The following is a 16,447-nucleotide window of genomic DNA, read 5'->3' on the forward strand; positions in this document are numbered from 1 at the left end:
CTCTCCCTGCGCAGCCAGCCATGCCTGGGCCGGGACCGAGTCAGGCAAGTTGACAGGCTCCCCTCCCCTGGGCGTGTGTGTGTGTGTGTCTGTGTGAGCGGATCTGGCTGTGCAGTCCTTGAATGCCAATCGGGCACCAGCGGTTGCAAAATTGCCTTTGGATTTTTCTCATTAGCTTCGTCTCCCGTGAGCTCGTTATGCGGAGCCTCTCTTCTGCCTGCGCTGACAGCTCATTCCCGCTCTGACAGCCATATGGCAGGAGCAGCGCTCTGTGGGGGGGAGGGGGGAGTGGTGCAAGGAGGGGGGCACAACTGGCGTCCAAGCAGGAAGGGCAGCAAAAGTGCCCTGGGGCACCTGCAGAGAGCCTTTTCCGCCTCACCTGGGAGGAGTCCAGCCAGCGGCATACAAATCTCCAGGGCACCCAGCCAAAGCAGCAGCTGCCCCAAGGCAGGGGACAGAAATCTCTCCCCCCCCCCGGAGAAAAAGCCAGCAAGAGATGGTACCTTGCTTCTCAAACACCTGGGAACTCAAACACTGCAAACCTGGAAGTGTTCCGGTTTGCGGACTTTTTTCAGAAGCCGAACGTGCTCCGTTTTGAGTGCTTCCGATTTGAGGGCCACACTTCCATTCTGAGCAGGGGTCAGCAATTCATGTTCAATTGCTGCTTTAGGGGTTGTTTTAAAAAGTCTGGAACGGATTAACCCATCTTTCATTACTTTCTATGGGAAAGGGTGCCTTGGTTTTGGAGCGCTTTGGTTCTGGAACGGATTTCCGGAATGTTTGAGAAATCAAGTTTGAGAAACAAGGGACCGCTGTACTTAGAGCCTGTCCTTCAGACAAGCTGGGAGTCAAGGACCCTCTGATGCTATGAGGGATGCCTGGGGGGGCTGGAGGGCCTGTCCTGGCCGCGCTCCTTGCTGCCCCTTTGCCCTCCTCACAGCCCAATTGGCTGGACAGAGGAAGCTGCCTCCCGCCAGGCCTGTAGGGCTTAACTAGCGGACCCTTGGGAAACTCTGCAGTTCTGTTATCCTAGGCTGGCCCCCTTGCGCATCTAGTCTGGGACAGCTCCAGGCAGCTGCGGCTGGGGAAGGAGCCTCGGGGCTGATGCGCGCAGAGCCTCTGGTGCTCTGGCCCTTGCACACACCCAGCCTTCTTGTGGCAGTGAGTTCCAGAGTCCCAGCCTCCCACTGAGCCGAGTCTTGTCTAGGTGGCGCTCAGAGGCAGCCTGGCGCTCCGGGAAGAAGCAGCAGGCCTGGTGGGTGCTTAGAGGGGAGACTGCGCACCAGACACTGACTGTGCGTGTTGCAGACAGCCCAGGGGCCTCTTCCTCACGGCCAGCCCCACCCACTTTGCTGCAACGCAGGAACTTGAGCTCCCCCCTCCCCCCCATTAACTGCTTGCAGGGGGGAGGGGAAGGGGGGCTCAGGTTTCCCCCTCCCTGCAGTTTGGAGCCTGCGGCCATTAGCAGTGCCCAGAGCATGACCAGGGAGGGGGCGATATCAAAGGGCTTCCACGCCTCTCGTCTCCCCCACCCTCCCTCCCTCCATTAGTCATGTTCCATAAAAGCTGCTTTCTCCTGGAGAGTAAAAGGTCTCAGGAAAGAATTCTCAACCGTGCTGGGAATGAAAAGCGGGGGGACTCCTGGGCACGTGCAGAGTGCATTTCCCTCACCACAGCCATAAAAGCAATGGCAACAAAGGGTGTGTGTGGGTGTGTGTGTCAAAATTCAACATGGGCTTTGAGGGTCTCTCCGACAACCTTAAAGAAGCTGGATGAATTCTCATGGGAAGCTGCTTCTCGCTTCCTTAACGTCAGCCGGGCAACCCCTTCCCCAACTCCTAAGAAAGGCCAAGTTGGTTCCTGGACTCTGGGAGGGGCTGTGGGAAGAGGACCTCTTCCCCACCTCCATCCCTCCACCTCATCAAGGAAATGGGCGCAGCGAAAGTGAAACTTTGGAACTCGCTGCCACCAAGTTGGACGGCTTTCAGAGAGAACTGGACAAATTCATGGAGGAGACTCTAAATTAAAGTTTCTAGCCAGGACAGCTCTGCTCTGCCTCCAGAATCAGAGGCAGCAAGGCCTCTGGAAACCCCAGGAGGAGAGACTGCTGACTGCTTGTTCTGGCTCAGCTTCTGGGCTTCCCTTTGGGGGCATCTGGACTAGATGGGCCATGGGCCTGATCCAGCCGCCAGGCCTTTCTGATGTTCTTAGTTTCTCCACTCAGATGTGGAGCACCCCAATAGTTGGTGTAAACAATGGGGGGGTGAAGAGAAACTCTGGAAGCCGCTCAAGGGCTGACAAAACCCCCAGGCCTGGCCCAAAGGGTTAACGTCTGGAGAATTTTTCTTTTTTGGAGTGGATGTTTTGCAATGTCTGTAAAATGGGCACAATGAGGCGGCAGCAGCCTCCCCTTTCAAGGACCCTGCTGCCTTTGCAAGTTCTCTTGGCGTCAGCTCATTTTGAGTCGTGGGGATTAGCAAGGGACAGCTGAGCCCATCCTTGCAAGTACTTAGTGCTGGCCCAGGGTCCTGCAGCCTGATGGTTTTGATCCCTGACCCTCCGACCTGCGTTTCACCAGGTACTTAGCAAGCCCCGGGTCTTCCAAACAGGGGTAGGGGGCGGTGTGACCCCGGCCCATCTCCCTGATGCTGCCAGCGCTGCTGCAGACGGGTGAGAAATCGCCAACAGCTGGTCTGGGTGGGAAGGGCCAGCCCAGGGTAACTGGATCTCCCCTCTCCCTCCCCGGCGGGGGCGTTTGGGGCGGGGGCTCAGGGTCAGCAGCAGCAGCCCTCGCTCAGGGGTTAAGCGCAGGGCAAGAGGAGGGTTAACTACCAGCCAGTGCCCTGTAAATCATTTCACTTGGGGAGGAAACAGCCCGACAAAGCCAGGGCGAGGAGAGACCCAGGAGGCGAGGGTGGCAAAGGCAGAACTCCAGAAGGGGCAGGTTTAGCCTGGAGAAGATGAACTCTACAGCTCTAGGTGGGCCTGGGGGGGGGGGCGGAAGTGGACCTGCTCCCCAAATTGAAAAAATGTTTAATTACTGTTGAAAATGATATGTTAAAAAACTAACAAAAATTTATAAATATGGAAATGCCCAGGAAAACAGCAGGAACTGGGTGACCCCCAGGAAAGACGTGGGGCAGAAAAAGGCAGCAGCCACTGAAGCCAAAGGGGGTCTCATCTGCCGAGACCCCAGGGCCACAGAATCACAGGACTGCAGAGTGGGAAGGGACCCCGTAGGTCATCTAGTCCAACCTCCAGAAATGCAGGAATCACAACGAAAGGATCCCGGTGAGCCAGTGGATAAGGAATGGGGAGGGGGCTGCAAGCTGGCCGGGCTTGGCTCCGTGGGATGAAGGCCTCCTGAATAAAGGAACTGGCCATCTGAAGCAGTTGGCCTACGGAACTCCCTCCCACAGGAGGCAGGGCTGGCTTCAGAAGAAGATGAAACACCTCTATGTGGGACAGGGCTGTCCAAACCTTCTGGGCACGATGGCTCTGCCTGGCCTCCACATCTGGAGGCAGCGATGCTTCTGAACAGCAGGTGCCAGAAACCACAGGAGGAGAGAGGGACCTGGTCTGATCTGCTGCCCCTCTCAATTCTAGAGTCCCAGAGCCGGATGGAGCTTAGATCCCGAAAGCTCCCAAATTCAAGGCTGGAGGAGAAGAGCCGCCACGTCTGGCAGGAATCCCGCCCCCCAGGACTGTGCAATCCCTGAGAAGGGAGGTGGAGCCCCTGAGAGGGTGGGCTCTGCCACTGTCCATTCAAGGCCCCCTGGACCAGAGAGATGGCCAAGACAGCAGGCGCTGAAGGCTGGAGCCTGAACCCCAGAGACCTCGCTCCTCAAATCTTTCTCTTCCCACCATAACTGGAAAACAACTCCTGCCAGGGGAAGGGCAGCGTGGCAGAGCGGTTCGTGTTGGGCTAGGACCCAGAAGGGACCCGGGTTCAAATCCTCCCTCGGCCACGAAGCTCACTGGCTGTGCCTCGGCCCGGCCCCCCTCGCAGGACGGCTGTGGGGATGAAAAGGGGAGATCCCCGGGAGGGAAGGCTGGGATATAAACGCAATGAGTAAATGAAGGGGGAAAGGCTCACTCCAGAGGAAGACATCTCCAAAAAAGCTGCAGGGCCAAGAGGAATTGGCGATGGGATGGAGCCCCCCCACTTGGAGGGCCGGCTCCAGCTGTGGGCCTGAGGCCGGAGCTCAGGGGCACCTGTTACGTTTCCAGGAATCAAAGTGGGCAGGCGGAGGGGGGGGCTGGTTCACAGCCCAGGCTGCATGTGCACAAACGCCCCCCTCCCCAGAAATCCCAAGGACTCTGGGCGGGGATCTTGCTACACGCCCTCCCCCCTCCCGTTTTCTGACAGCTGCCCAGATGGCCCCCCTATTGGCCGCAACAACAGCTCCTAATTGGCTGCGAGCCAGGGGGGCGCCCGTCTCCCCCCCCAAGCAATCAGGAGCTCATGACTGCATTATCGCCCATTATCTCTGGCGGAGGGAGGGGGGGGGCTGAATGGGGATCATTATTTGCTCATCACTCCTCATTGGAATTCTGACACCCAAAAGGGGGGGGCAGAGAGAAGGGGGGGGGCTGACGGAGATTAATCTCCCCAGCCAGCGCAGCAACTGCCGCTTGGTAAACGCGCCTGAGCTGGCGGCGCATTAAATCACTGCACAGGAATGGGGAGGGGGGGTGGGCTGGGCTCCCTCCCTCCCTGCAGGGATTCCAACCTCAAGCCCCCCCCAAAGGCTGAAAACGGGAGCGTCGCTGCCACCCGCTGGCCGATCTGAGAACTGCCACTTCTCTGAGTGGCGCTAGGAGACCCCCCTTCCTGCCCAATTCCCACTGTTTGGGGGGGGGGGGCACATGAGGACAACATGAGAATATTATTTCCTGCTCTCCCAGGAAAACGCTGCTCAGCTCTGGTAGGAGGGACCAACGGGGCGTGTGGTTTTTCAGCGCTTTTATTCCAAAAAATAGACTCGTCTTGAAGAGCAGGCAGGGCTTAAGTTAAAAGGCGGGAGGGAGGGCAGGCGGGGGGGGGGCAGGTGGGGGGCGATGCTGGGGCTGCAGCCCGTCCGACGGCCCCCCTACCTCCTCTTCTCCTTCACGCTGTAGTTGAGCAGCAGAGGCGCCGGCTGCAAAGGGAAGAGAGGGGCGGAGGGTGAGTGTCTCTGATTTTCTGGGGAGAGGGGGGTCACCCCCCACAACCCACCCCCCACGTACCTTGCCAAACCAGCGAGAAAGCCAGAGCTGCTTCAGGGTCATGTGGTCGGGGAGCACCTCGTTGTTGAAGAGGATCTGCACCTGGAGGGGGCGGAGTCCTGTCAGCACCTGCCAGGCGGACCCCCGGCTGCCTCCCCACAACTGGGCGGGGGGCCTCGCCTTCCCCTTTCCTTGCAGGGAGACCACCTGCCCACCCGCCCACCCCGGGGCTGCCAACCTTTTTCGCATTTCAGGTTTTGAGAGGGGGCAGTCACAAAACAGCTGCCATGGGGGGGGGGTTGCAGAGACCAGGCAATGCTGATTTCAGAATCTTGGGGTTCCAGAGCTGAAAGGGACCCAAAGGGTCATCCACCCCAAGCCCCAGCCATGTACCCCCCCCAACAGCCACAGGGAGCAATTCCTCCGTGTTCGGGGAGGGGAATGCAAGGGGGTCACACCCCACATCTCACATAAATCACTTAGGGGGTTCCGGAACCTTTAGCCCCATAACTGTCTTCCAAGGAAGACGAGATGTTGACCGTTTTTTGGTGGTCCTGTAGAAAAGTAAAAGACTTCTGGGAAATGATATATAATGAATTGAAAAAGAGGTTTATGATACCTTTCCCCCAAAAAAACCAGAGGCCTTTTTACTTGGATTAACAGGGGAGGGAAGACCTAGGGACCTGAAAAGCTTATTTATGCATGTGACAACAGCCGCAAGGATGTTGCCGGCCCAGGATTGGAAACAGGAGAAGATATCAACAAAAGAAGAATGGAAAATTAAGAGGAGGGACTATGGCAAAGATGAGAAAAAGTTGGAGTAGGAATGGAAGAGATTTATAGATTATTTAAAAGACCGCTGTAAATATATTAAAACGTTAGCAGGCTTGATGTAACATTCATGTAAGCAAATAATTGGAAATTAAGATAAGCAAGAGGGAAAAACAAAGAATTTGGAGATAAAATGAGGTGCAATAAATTTTGTAATCCAGGGGAGGGTGGGAGGAAGTCTATATTGTTCGTTGTTTTTTGTGATTGATTGGAAAAACATTGAATTTTTGAATTAATGTGATTATAAAATTTGAAAATAAAATATTTTTTTTAAAAAAGAGAGAGGTTGGCTGTTTTTTGGGGGTGGGGCTCAGTGTTGGAGCACCTGTCCAGGATTAGCAACAAAGGTCTTTGCAGCCCGCAGAAGCCAGACTGGCAACCCCTCCCCAACCCTTACTCACGTGTTGTAGCGCCACCTCTAATCGGCAGCACAGAACCCGGCGGAGGTGGCGGATCTGGGCCCGTACCGAGCAGCGAACGTATTTGTGCTGGGGGAGGGAAGGAAAATTGAAAAGGGGGTGAAGGGAGAGGCAGCCCCCTCCCCTCCACCCCGGGGGTGTTTTCTCTCACACAAATCCCCCCCCCCCAGGTCTCCATCTCAAGGAACGGCAGAGACGGTGCCAAGAGAAGGGAGGGCATGTGCCCCCCCCACGCTCTGGCCATCAGCTGCCAGCCTCTCACTGCAGGATCAAGGGGCGGGGGGCGTGCTGAGGGCAGGGCTGTCTTTACCCAGGGGCACAAGGGGTGTGGTGCACCTGGGCGTCAAATTCTGGGGGGAGCCAAATGTATTGGGGGGGAAATGTATACCAGACACTCTCAATTGGTGGCAGTGAAAAGCAATGGAGCGAAAGTGTCCCCCACCCCCCGGTCAAATATTCCCAACGAGTCAGGAAATAAAAGCGGTCATTTCTGCTACGCCGTTGTTACAGGTGAGCGATTTTCCTCCCCCCAAAAGGTCAACAACTTTGAGTTGGCCCCCCCAAAAAAATCTGGGGGCGGCTAAACTAAATTTGGGGGTGCCGGGCGGATCTTTGCACCCCGGCGGTGCATATGCCAAAGATGGCGCTGGCCGAGGGGGAGATGGGAGAGTCGGAGTGGGCCTGGGGGGCCGGAGGTCCGAGGGGGCTCTTATGTTGTATTCTATGCTGTTTTATGCTGTTTTTAAGTTGCATTTTAATCAATGTTTTATATTTGCTGTTAGCCGCCCTGAGCCCGGTTTTTAAACCGGGAAGGGCAGGGTATAAATAAAAAAATTATTATTATTATTATTATTATTATTATTATTATTATTATTATTATTATCCTCCTCCTCCTCCTCCTCCTCCCACCTGGCCAGGTCTCCAGGCCCCCTTGTGCCGCAGCAAGAGCCCCCCCCCACATCCCGGCCTCCTCACCTGCAGGATGTGCTTGTTCTTCTCTTTCCCAGAACTGCAGAAAGAAAGAAAGAAAGAAAGAAAGAAAGAAAGGGAATGAGAGCCACGCCAGCAAGCCATCTCCATGCTCTCTGCCCCACCAGGGGATATGCAAAGGGGGCGACCCACAAGACCCCTTCCTCCTCCCCACGGGAAGTGGGGAAGAGGGAGGAAACCTCCTTTCCTGACAAACCCTGTGTTGCAAAAGAGAACGTCCACCATGTTTGGGCAACACGATGACCCTATACCTACGTAATAGACAATCTTTATAGAATTCTTTCTAACAATAACAAGTTCAAAATGAAATCTTAAGACTCAAAGCCTCTGAAAATCTTTAAATGAAGCGAGGTACCAAACTTTGTATGATGAAAGATAAGCTGTGACGCTTTGTGTATTCCGCAAACATAATGTCCAACATTGAGCAGAGATTCCGGATATTGACTGCTGTTTTGTAGATCTTTGTCAGCGCGGTGGGAGGATATAGAATTGTTTCAGGTAATAATGCAATCACTGTAATGATGTCGTCACATGAGCACTGCTCCACAGCAATTGATATTTTCATTCACATAGATTCATTCGAAATAAGATGGGTTTATGGAACAATTCTATATTCTTTCAGAGACTTTGAGTCTAAGATTTCATTTTGAACTTGTTATTGTTTGAAAGAATCCTACAAAGATTGTCTATTACGCAGGTATATGGTCATCGTGTTGCCCAATCATTGTTGATGCCCTCCTTTCCTGGGCGCCCCCCCCAGCTGGAGAAGAGCCCCTGCCATTTCCCAAGGGGCCCAGCTCTTGCTCTGCGCCCCCCCCCCCAGAAAGGCCGGTGACTCCTTGCCTTGGTTGTGGAGGAAGCGCCAGAGCGCCCCCTAGTGCTATCCTGGGGCACCGCAGCCTGTCCTGGAGGGGAGAGAGGGAAGTGCCTCCCCCCCACTGGCAGGCGAGTTGTGGGGCGCTGGGGGCTCACTTCTCGGCTTCTAGAGGGGCACAAGAAGCCAGGAGCTGGGAAGACCCACCGCCCATCTCTTGCAACCCCCCCAGTGGGAAAACGCCCCCCCAGCAGCCGCAAGAGCCTTGAGCTGAAGACCAGGCAGGGCTGGGGGGCGCATGCCCACTTGGCCGGAAGGCTCACTGGACGGCTGCCCTTCAAAGGATGCCAACAGGCAGGTGGCAAACTCCCTCTTGCCGCCCAGAAGGGTCTCCCCCCCACCAAGGGAGGGGCCTGTGGAGTCGGCAACTCTGGGTAACTCAAGCAAGCGAGTCAAGCCACGTGCTACAGGGAAGGCAAACTTTCACTGCCCCCCCATCCTGCTGCCTCAAGTTTCCCTGGGACCCTGCAGGCCAGTCCAGTGCTATGTCCAGGGCCGGATTGAGGTTGGATGAGGCCCTCAGCTCCTGAAGGTAATGGGACCCTTTATATGTCCAGCTGTCCTTTGTCCAATAACAAATTGTCACACTTTTTTGTGTTGAATACCGTATTTTTCGCTCCATAAGGCGCACCTGACCATAAGAAGCACCTAGTTTTTAGAGGGGGAATGCAAGAAAAAAAATATTTTTAAAGGGAGCGCTGAGCAGAGCCTGTATGCATCCCAGGCTCTGCTCAGCGCTCCTTTTCACGAGCCGCGCGGAGCGTGTGTGCGGCGCTTGGGGGCTTTCCCCGCCTGCCTCCCGCCTGCATTCGCTCCATAAGACGCACACACATTTCCCCTTACTTTTTAGGAGGGAAAAAGTGTGTCTTATGGAGCGAAAAATACGGTTGATGGACCTAAGAGGTATCTCAAGCCATTTGCACATTACAAAACATGTATTTTATCAAATTGTTATATTAACAGTGAAATACAATTAAGAAGTATATTAATAGTGAAATAATTATTAAGCTCTAACCTAAAAATATTTTTTACATTTTAGGGAGCAGGCTAGCAGGCAGGGCCCATGACTTACATCACAGGAGCCTACATAACACAAAACACTGTTGCTGTGTGTAGGTTTTATTTGCTTTTTATCTTGTATTTTGGAAATGTACGTTCAGTGTGTTTTTTTTCCTTTAAATTTTTTGGGGGCCCCAAAAAGAGAGTAGGGCCCTAAGCTACGGCTTGTTTAGCTTATATGTAAATCCGGAACTGGCTGTGTCCCTGAGACCACCTCCTGCCGCTGCCCCCCAGAGACTGCCTGGAGGTGCAAAGGCACAGTTCTGGGCCCCCCAGCAGCTGCACCACTGGAGACAGGGCTGGGCGAGGACTGGAACCTGCCCCAGGTCTGCCTGTGAGAGCCCCCCTCCTTTGAGAGCACTCCCCCCGGCCTCCCCCTCCCCCGTCGCCATCCTCACCTCTGTTTCTCCAGGCACAGCAAGACGTGCTCGTCAAAGCGGTAATAATGGGCCCGCGAGTGGTCAAAGGTGGTGTAGGGCAGGCCCACACGGTCAGAGGCTGAGTCTGGGGGGGGGGCGAGGAAGCAGTCAGGACCCCTGTGTCCCCTCCCTTTCCGCAAAGGAGGCCTGCCAACCCACCCCTCCTCTTCCTCCTCCTCCTGCCCCACACCCCCCAATTCAGGCTCCTTTGCTCTGTTCCCTGCTGGTGCAGGACGGGGGGGGGGGAGGTCAAAAAGAAAGCGCCCCCACCTTCGTTGCTGGGTTGGCTGACACGCTCCAGGCCGCGGGATTGGTAGAACTCACGGATCCTCTTCTCCTCGCCTGTGGGGGGGGAGAGGGGGGCAGAAGAGAGCCGGCCGTCACTGGAGTCAGGGGGCAAATCTCGGCCAGCTTGCACTGACCCTCCAAAAGGGGGGAGAAGGATGGGGGGGGCTTGTCTCTTTCCTATGCTCAGGTAGAGGCCCCTCCCAGGGTGGAGCCCCCCTGCAAGTGGAGGTTTGTGGCCCTCCCGGCCTGGCCCCCCAAGGCACCAGGGGCAGCAGGCAATGTCCCTCTTCGCCTCAGAGGCTGCTGCCCTGACACCTGCCCTGGGGGGGCCCAGAGGAGGCCGGAGGGCCCCCCCGCTCCCTCCCCGCACTTACTCTCCTGCAGGCCCGGCACCAGCTTATAGACGATGTCCTGCATGACGCGGTCCAGCTTGAGGTTGAGCAGGGGCTGCGTCTCGTGGATCTTGGTGCTGCACATGGGGCAGTACTTGCTGGTCTGCAGGTACTTCACAATGCAGCTCTTGCAGACTGGGAGAGAGGGAGGGGGCGCCATGAGCCGTACTGGGGGGGGGGGTCCCGCCCGGGCAACGCTCCAAAAGGCGGCCCGCCCATACTCAGCCACAGGAATGACCAGGAGAGGAAACTCCATTGATCTTTCAGCTTCAGAGGTTCCCAAAATTTTCCGGGTCCCCTTCCCAGAGCCGGGTGATCTTGCGCCCCTGGCAGAACCGTCCAGATTGTGCCCCCCCCCAAGCCACAGACAAATGAGCTCTTCTTCCCGTCTCTCCTCCACCCCCCCTTCCAGCCATTCAATTCACCCTCTATTTAAAACCATTTCTAATGAGGCAATAATCAATATTTATATTTGCGGACATACTTTTAGCCAACTTTGCACCCCCGCCCATCGGATGCGGCCCTGGCGGGGGCCCCCCTCACCGCTCCCAAGCCATGGCCCTGCCCCTCGCCCTTGGTTCCACAGGCTCATCCCCAATGCCCCCCACCCTATGAAAAGTGTCTTTCGAAACAGCGGTTTGCAAGACCCACCAAACAAGATAATACAGTAAAACCCAAAAGAGTTACAATTAGTTGAACCTTTCTTCAAAATCCAGCTGAAGCTATTTAGATTAATTCAATGAAACTGATGAATGTGTGGACCAGTGATACCAGTCTAGCGGTTATTTAAACCCCCAGCACCCCCCCCCCGGTTGCCTCCTTGTCTCTTAGCCCCCCCCTCAGCACCCAAGGGTGCTACCACCTACTTTGGGAACCACTGGTCTCGCCCTCAGATGGCTGTTAACCAGAAGGTTGTGGGTCTGAGCCCCCCAGAGATGGCTTTGGGGCTAGATGACCCTTGGGATCCCTTACACTCTGGAAGGGAACCCCCCCTTCCTGCTTGCGCATGTCAGATACACCCCCCACCTCTGCTTTCCAACGTTTCCCTCCAGGCAAGGAGGGGGAGCACCCCTTTCGCGGTTTCCGTGTGAGAGAGGAAGAGTTTGGGGCGGTCTTAACTTCAGAGCAACAACCTCCACCTCCACTGCCTCCCCGCTGGCTAACTCTGGCCCCCCTACTGCTGGCATGTGGCCCCTGGCAGATTTCCTCCCAAGGGAAGGTGGCCCTCATCGGCAAAAGGCTGCTCCTTCTGGTCTGCCCCGCGGAGGACCTTAAGGTCCTCAAATGACAAAAAGCCGCAAGGTGGTTAGATTGGTCTCAACGAGGGCCAGGGCCTTTTCAGTACTGGCCCCGACTTGGTGGAACGCTCTGCCACAAGAGACTAGGGCCCTGACATCTTTCCGCAGGGCCTGCAAGACAGAGCTGCTCCGCCTGGCCTTTGGTCTGGACTCAGTCTGACCCTTATATTTCCCTCTCCTTATGGTCTTGATTTATCGGCTACTTTTAAAATGAGGCTGCATTTTAACCTGTCTTTTAAATTGGTATTTTCCCCCTTCCCCCTATTATGTTTTTACTGTGATTTTATTGGTGTTAGTCACCCTGAGCCTAGCTCTGCCTGGGGTGGGCAGGGTATAAATAAAATTTATTGTTATTTATTATTAACACACCTCTCTTTGGTCAGGAACATGTCTCCCCCCCCCGGTCCCGCCCCCCCCCGCTTTCCCTGGTGCTACTCACAGGTGTGCAGGCATTCGGTGATGGTCGTGGCATCGATAAAGTATCCGGCGCAAAGGAAGCAGACAATGTGCTCGTTCAGCTCCTTCATCTTCACCCTCACCTCCTCCTGGAGAGGAGTCAGACCATAGTTAGACCACAGCTAGACCATGGGTGGGCAAACTGAGGCCCGGGGGCCGGATCCGGCCCAATCGCCTTCTCAATCCGGCCTGCGGATGGTGTGTTTTTACATGAGCAGAACGTGTGCTTTTATTTAAAATGCATCTCTGGGTTATTTGTGGGGCATAGGAATTCATTAATTTCCCCCCCTTCAAAATATAGTCTGGTCCCCCACAAGGTCTGAGGGACAGTGGACCGGTCCCCTGCTGAGAAAGTTTGCTGACCCCTGGATTAAACAGATTGGGGAGAGGGAGCGCCTCAGCCCCTCCCTCCCAGCCAGCCAAGAGAGCTGCTCCTCTACCGTCTCTCTCTCTCTCTCTCTCTCTCTCTCTCTCTCTCTCTCTCTATAGAATCGTAGTTTGAGAAGGGACCCCCAAAGTCATCTAGTCCAGCCCCCTCCATTGCAGCCCAGGGCCCACTGGTCAAAGCCTTAGCCCCCCGTTTGAAAGAGGGGTCCCAGGAGGCCCCCACCAGCCTGCTGGAGGGGCAGCTTGACCCACCCCCTTGTCCCGATGCACAAGTCCAGATCTAAAAGGCCCGAGTTCCAAACCCGCCTCTGCCATGGCCTCTTTTTCTAGTCTTGGTCCAATCTCCCTCTCTCCTTTAGACACCCCCCCCACCACAGAACAAGCCTCCCCAAATGAAGACGGGCACCGTGAACATCCCTTTGCCCCTGCTGATCGTGTCCCGCCTCAATTCCTTTTTTTTCTGCATCTCCTCTGAATACGGTATTGGGTTGAATTGATGCCGTTCCCAGAATGTCTGTTCTTGTGCCCTTGTGCCCATTTAAACCATCCCCACATCAGGGATCCACCGGATACCCCAAAGGGGTAGGATCCGAGCACAAGAGCAGCCCTCTCCCCTCAAAGCTGGTGGCCATGACTGCCTCTTGTGGCAGTGAGTTCCACCGTTTAACTATGCGCGGTGGAAAGACGGACTTTCTTCCTCCGAGGTACGAGAGAGGGAGGGATGCCAAAGTCTGGACCTGCCTGGCAACAGGTGAGCGGTTCGCCTGCCTTTGCCGTGAGAGGCTTCAAGCGCCCAATTCTCCCTCCAGTGGGCGCCTGGCTCAACAAACTACAACTCCCATCATTCCTGGCCATTGGCTGGGCTTGCTTGAAGTTGGAGTTCTGCAACACCTGGAGGCCAAAGATTCCTCCCAGCCGGCTCTGAAATCAAGAGCTGCCCTTTGGCCAGGAAATGGCCTGAGGTGAGTCAGTTTGCCTGCCTGAGAAATGGGGCCAGCAACACCTTGCTCTTCTCAGGACAAAGCCTTGCGGCACCTGAAAGACCAGCATGTTTAGTCCATAAATGTCACTTCAACAGGCAGCCCCTGATGATGCCCAAGAAATTCACAGGGTCGTTGTGGTAAAATGGAGGAGCGGAGAACCAAGAGCTCCTTGTGGGGAGGTGGGGAAGGTGGCATTTAAAAATAGGAAACAAAATGAAATATCTGTAGGAAGCGCTTCTGTCTGCGGCTAATCTGCCACAAGACTCTTTTTATGGCATCCAACCCATAATGCCACACTTTGAGGTGGCCAGGAAGGTGGAACGCTTTAGGTGCTAAGGCAGGAACAGATTTAGGTTTGATGTGGCCCTCAGCTCCTGAAGGTAATGGGGCCCTTTCTATGTCCAGCTGTCCTTTGTCAGCAACAAATTGTTGCTGTTTTTTGTGTTGAATAGATGCTAGATGGTCATTTATGGGCCTCATAGGTATCTCAAGCCATTTGCACAGCATCTTAAAAAGCAGAGACATCACCTTGGCAACAAAGGTCCGTATAGTTAAAGCCATGGTTTTCCCAGTCGTGATGTATGGAAGTGAGAGCTGGACCATCAAGAAGGCTGATTGCCGAAGAATTGATGCTTTTGAATTCTGGTGCTGGAGGAGACTCTTGAGAGTCCCATGGACTGAAAGAAGACCAAACCTCTCCATTCTGGAGGAAATCAGCCCTGGGTGCTCACTGGAAGGACAGATCCTGAAGCTGAGGCTCCAAGACTTTGGCCACCTCATGAGAAGAGAAGACTCCCTGGAGAAGACACTGATGCTGGGAAAGATGGAGGGCACAAGGAGAAGGGGAGGACAGAGGACAAGATGGTTGGGCAGTGTTCTCGAAGCTACCAGTATGAGGGAGGCAGTGGAAGACAGGAGGGCCTGGCGTGCTCTGGCCCAGGGGGTCACGGAGAGTTGGACATGACTAAACAACTCAACAACAACAAAACCATACAACCAGTCCATGCCAAATGTCAGCACCCTATATATAGAAAGGAACAAACCAGTGATATTTTAGGGAGCAGACTAGCAGGTGGGGCCCAGGACTTACATCATAGGAGCCTACACAACACAAAACACTGTTGCTGTAGGTAGGTTGTATTTCATTTATTTTTTATCTTATATTTTGGAAATGGACATCCAGGTTTTTCCTCCATTAATTTTTTGGGGGCCGCAAAAGAGTGGGCCCCCAAGCTTGTTGAGCTTATACGTAAATGCGGCACTAGGTTAAGGCAACGTCCTCAGAAACGCACGACCCCCGCTTGGTGGTGGCAAGTGGCACCCGAGAGAAGGAAGGGGCCTGCACTGCAGGGGGCTGGACTAGATGTCCCTTGGGGTTCCCTCCCAACTCTCCCATGCTGGGATTCTATGGCCCCCAACAGGAGTGCGGCTCCTGCGCCTTTAACAGGGAAGGGACCCCACGGGGTCATCCAGACCGACCCCAGAACTCCAGTCGGCGCCCTCGACCAATCAGGGGCTCAGAAGCCGAGGGGACTCTCCTTAGCTCCGCCCCTGAGCGCGAGGGGCGGGGCCACGCCTTTCCCCGCCCCCTCTGCGCACGCTGCCGCGGCTCCCCTACTACGCATGCGCCCCGGCCCCTGGCGCCCCCGCGCGGCCCCCGCTTCCCGTCCCGGTCCCGCGGGGGCCTCACCTCGTTGCGGAGCGGGTCCATCTTGTAGACGGCCTGGAGCTGGTTGCGGAGCCGCATCGCGATGGCCATCGGGCCCCCCTGAGGAGGAGACGCCATCTTGGAGCCGCCTCGCCCACTTCCGGGTTGGCCGGGGGCGGGGCCTGTCGCCGCGGCAACGGCAGCCGGCGTCACGCCGAGGGGAGCGCGCGGGGCACGCCGGGAGTTGTAGTTGGCGGCCGGGAGAAAGAGAGGGCGCCTCTCGCCCCGCCCTCGTTAACCCCTCCTGCGCCGGGCAGAGGAGCGGCCGCCTGCAGTTCCCGCTCTGGCCACCAGGGGGCAGCAGCAATCCTCGACGGGGCGGGCGGGCGGGCGAGAGCCGGAGGATCCCCGTAGGATCCGGCCGAAGGAGACGCGGATCTCCGGCCAGGGAAGCCCGCGAGCCAGACGCGTCCAGCCCGGAGGAGAGGGAGCGGGAGAGCCCCGAAGGGCCGCCCCGTCGAAGAAGGCCCCAGCCTGTTCCCCGCTGCTCCAGGGGCGAGACCCGAACGGAAGGATCCCAACGAGAAGAAATTATGTACCGTCTAATTAAATTAAAAAATTGTCCAGTAGCACCTTGAAGGTAAAGGTAAAGGGACCCCTGACCATTAGGTCCAATCACGGACGACTCTGGGGTTGTGGCGCTCATCTCGCTTTACTGGCCGAGGGAGGCAGCGTACAGCTTCCGGGTCATGTGGCCAGCAGGACTAAGCTGCTTCTGGCGAACCAGAGCAGCGCATGGAAACACTGTTTACCTTCCCGCCGGAGTGGTACCTATTGATCTACTTGCACTGGTGTGCTTTCGAACTGCTAGGTTGGCAGGAGCAGGGACCAAGCAACGGGAGCTCACCCCGTCGCTGGGATTTGAACCGCCGAACTTCTGATCGGCAAGTCCTAGGCTCTGTGGTTTAACCCACAGCGCCACCCACATCCCTTAGTAGCATCTTAGAGACCAACTAAGTTTGTTCTGGGTATAAGCTTTCTTATACCTGAAGAAGTGTGCATGCACACAAAAGCTTATGAGATTAAGAGTAATAGTAATAATAATAATAATAATAATAATAATAATAATAATAATAATAAATTATTTATACCCCGCTCATCTGGCTGGGTTTCCCCAACCACTCTGGGCGGCTCC

The 16,447-nt window shown here is 55.5% G+C and overlaps 1 protein-coding gene across 2 annotated transcripts; it reads right to left on the minus strand.

The window, feature by feature from the left end:
- Positions 1-4,949: 4,949 nt before the first annotated feature.
- PCGF1 (polycomb group ring finger 1) lies at positions 4,950-15,438 on the minus strand. Of its 2 annotated transcripts, XM_053402284.1 has the most exons (9): positions 15,295-15,437; positions 12,218-12,323; positions 10,463-10,615; positions 10,071-10,142; positions 9,780-9,885; positions 7,434-7,467; positions 6,441-6,527; positions 5,230-5,310; positions 4,950-5,141 (listed from the first exon to the last, which is right to left on the minus strand). In XM_053402284.1, the coding sequence occupies exons 1-9, from the start codon at positions 15,388-15,390 to the stop codon at positions 5,094-5,096; spliced, it is 783 nt and encodes a 260-aa protein (XP_053258259.1). In that variant the 5' UTR covers positions 15,391-15,437; the 3' UTR covers positions 4,950-5,093. The 2 variants fall into 2 exon arrangements, with proteins under 2 accessions (XP_053258259.1, XP_053258260.1); XM_053402285.1 differs by lacking the exon at positions 10,463-10,615 and having other exon boundaries at positions 15,295-15,438.
- Between the last annotated feature and the right edge of the window lie 1,009 nt (positions 15,439-16,447).

The sequence above is a fragment of the Podarcis raffonei genome, chromosome 9 (assembly GCF_027172205.1).
Source record: "Podarcis raffonei isolate rPodRaf1 chromosome 9, rPodRaf1.pri, whole genome shotgun sequence".
In the NCBI taxonomy this organism is placed as follows: domain Eukaryota; kingdom Metazoa; phylum Chordata; class Lepidosauria; order Squamata; family Lacertidae; genus Podarcis; species Podarcis raffonei.

Bases quoted from the DNA above. Each gene is read 5' to 3' on its own strand.
- PCGF1 (XM_053402284.1), bottom strand. From the start codon at position 15,390: ATGGCGTCTCCTCCTCAGGGGGGCCCGATGGCCATCGCGATGCGGCTC. The intron at 10,143-10,462 runs GTAAGTGCGGGG...CCCCCCCCACAG, and splicing joins GGTGCCGGGCCTGCAGGAGA to GCGAGGAGAAGAGGATCCGT. The intron at 7,468-9,779 runs GTGAGGATGGCG...TTCTTTCTGCAG, and splicing joins CTGTGCCTGGAGAAACAGAG to TTCTGGGAAAGAGAAGAACA.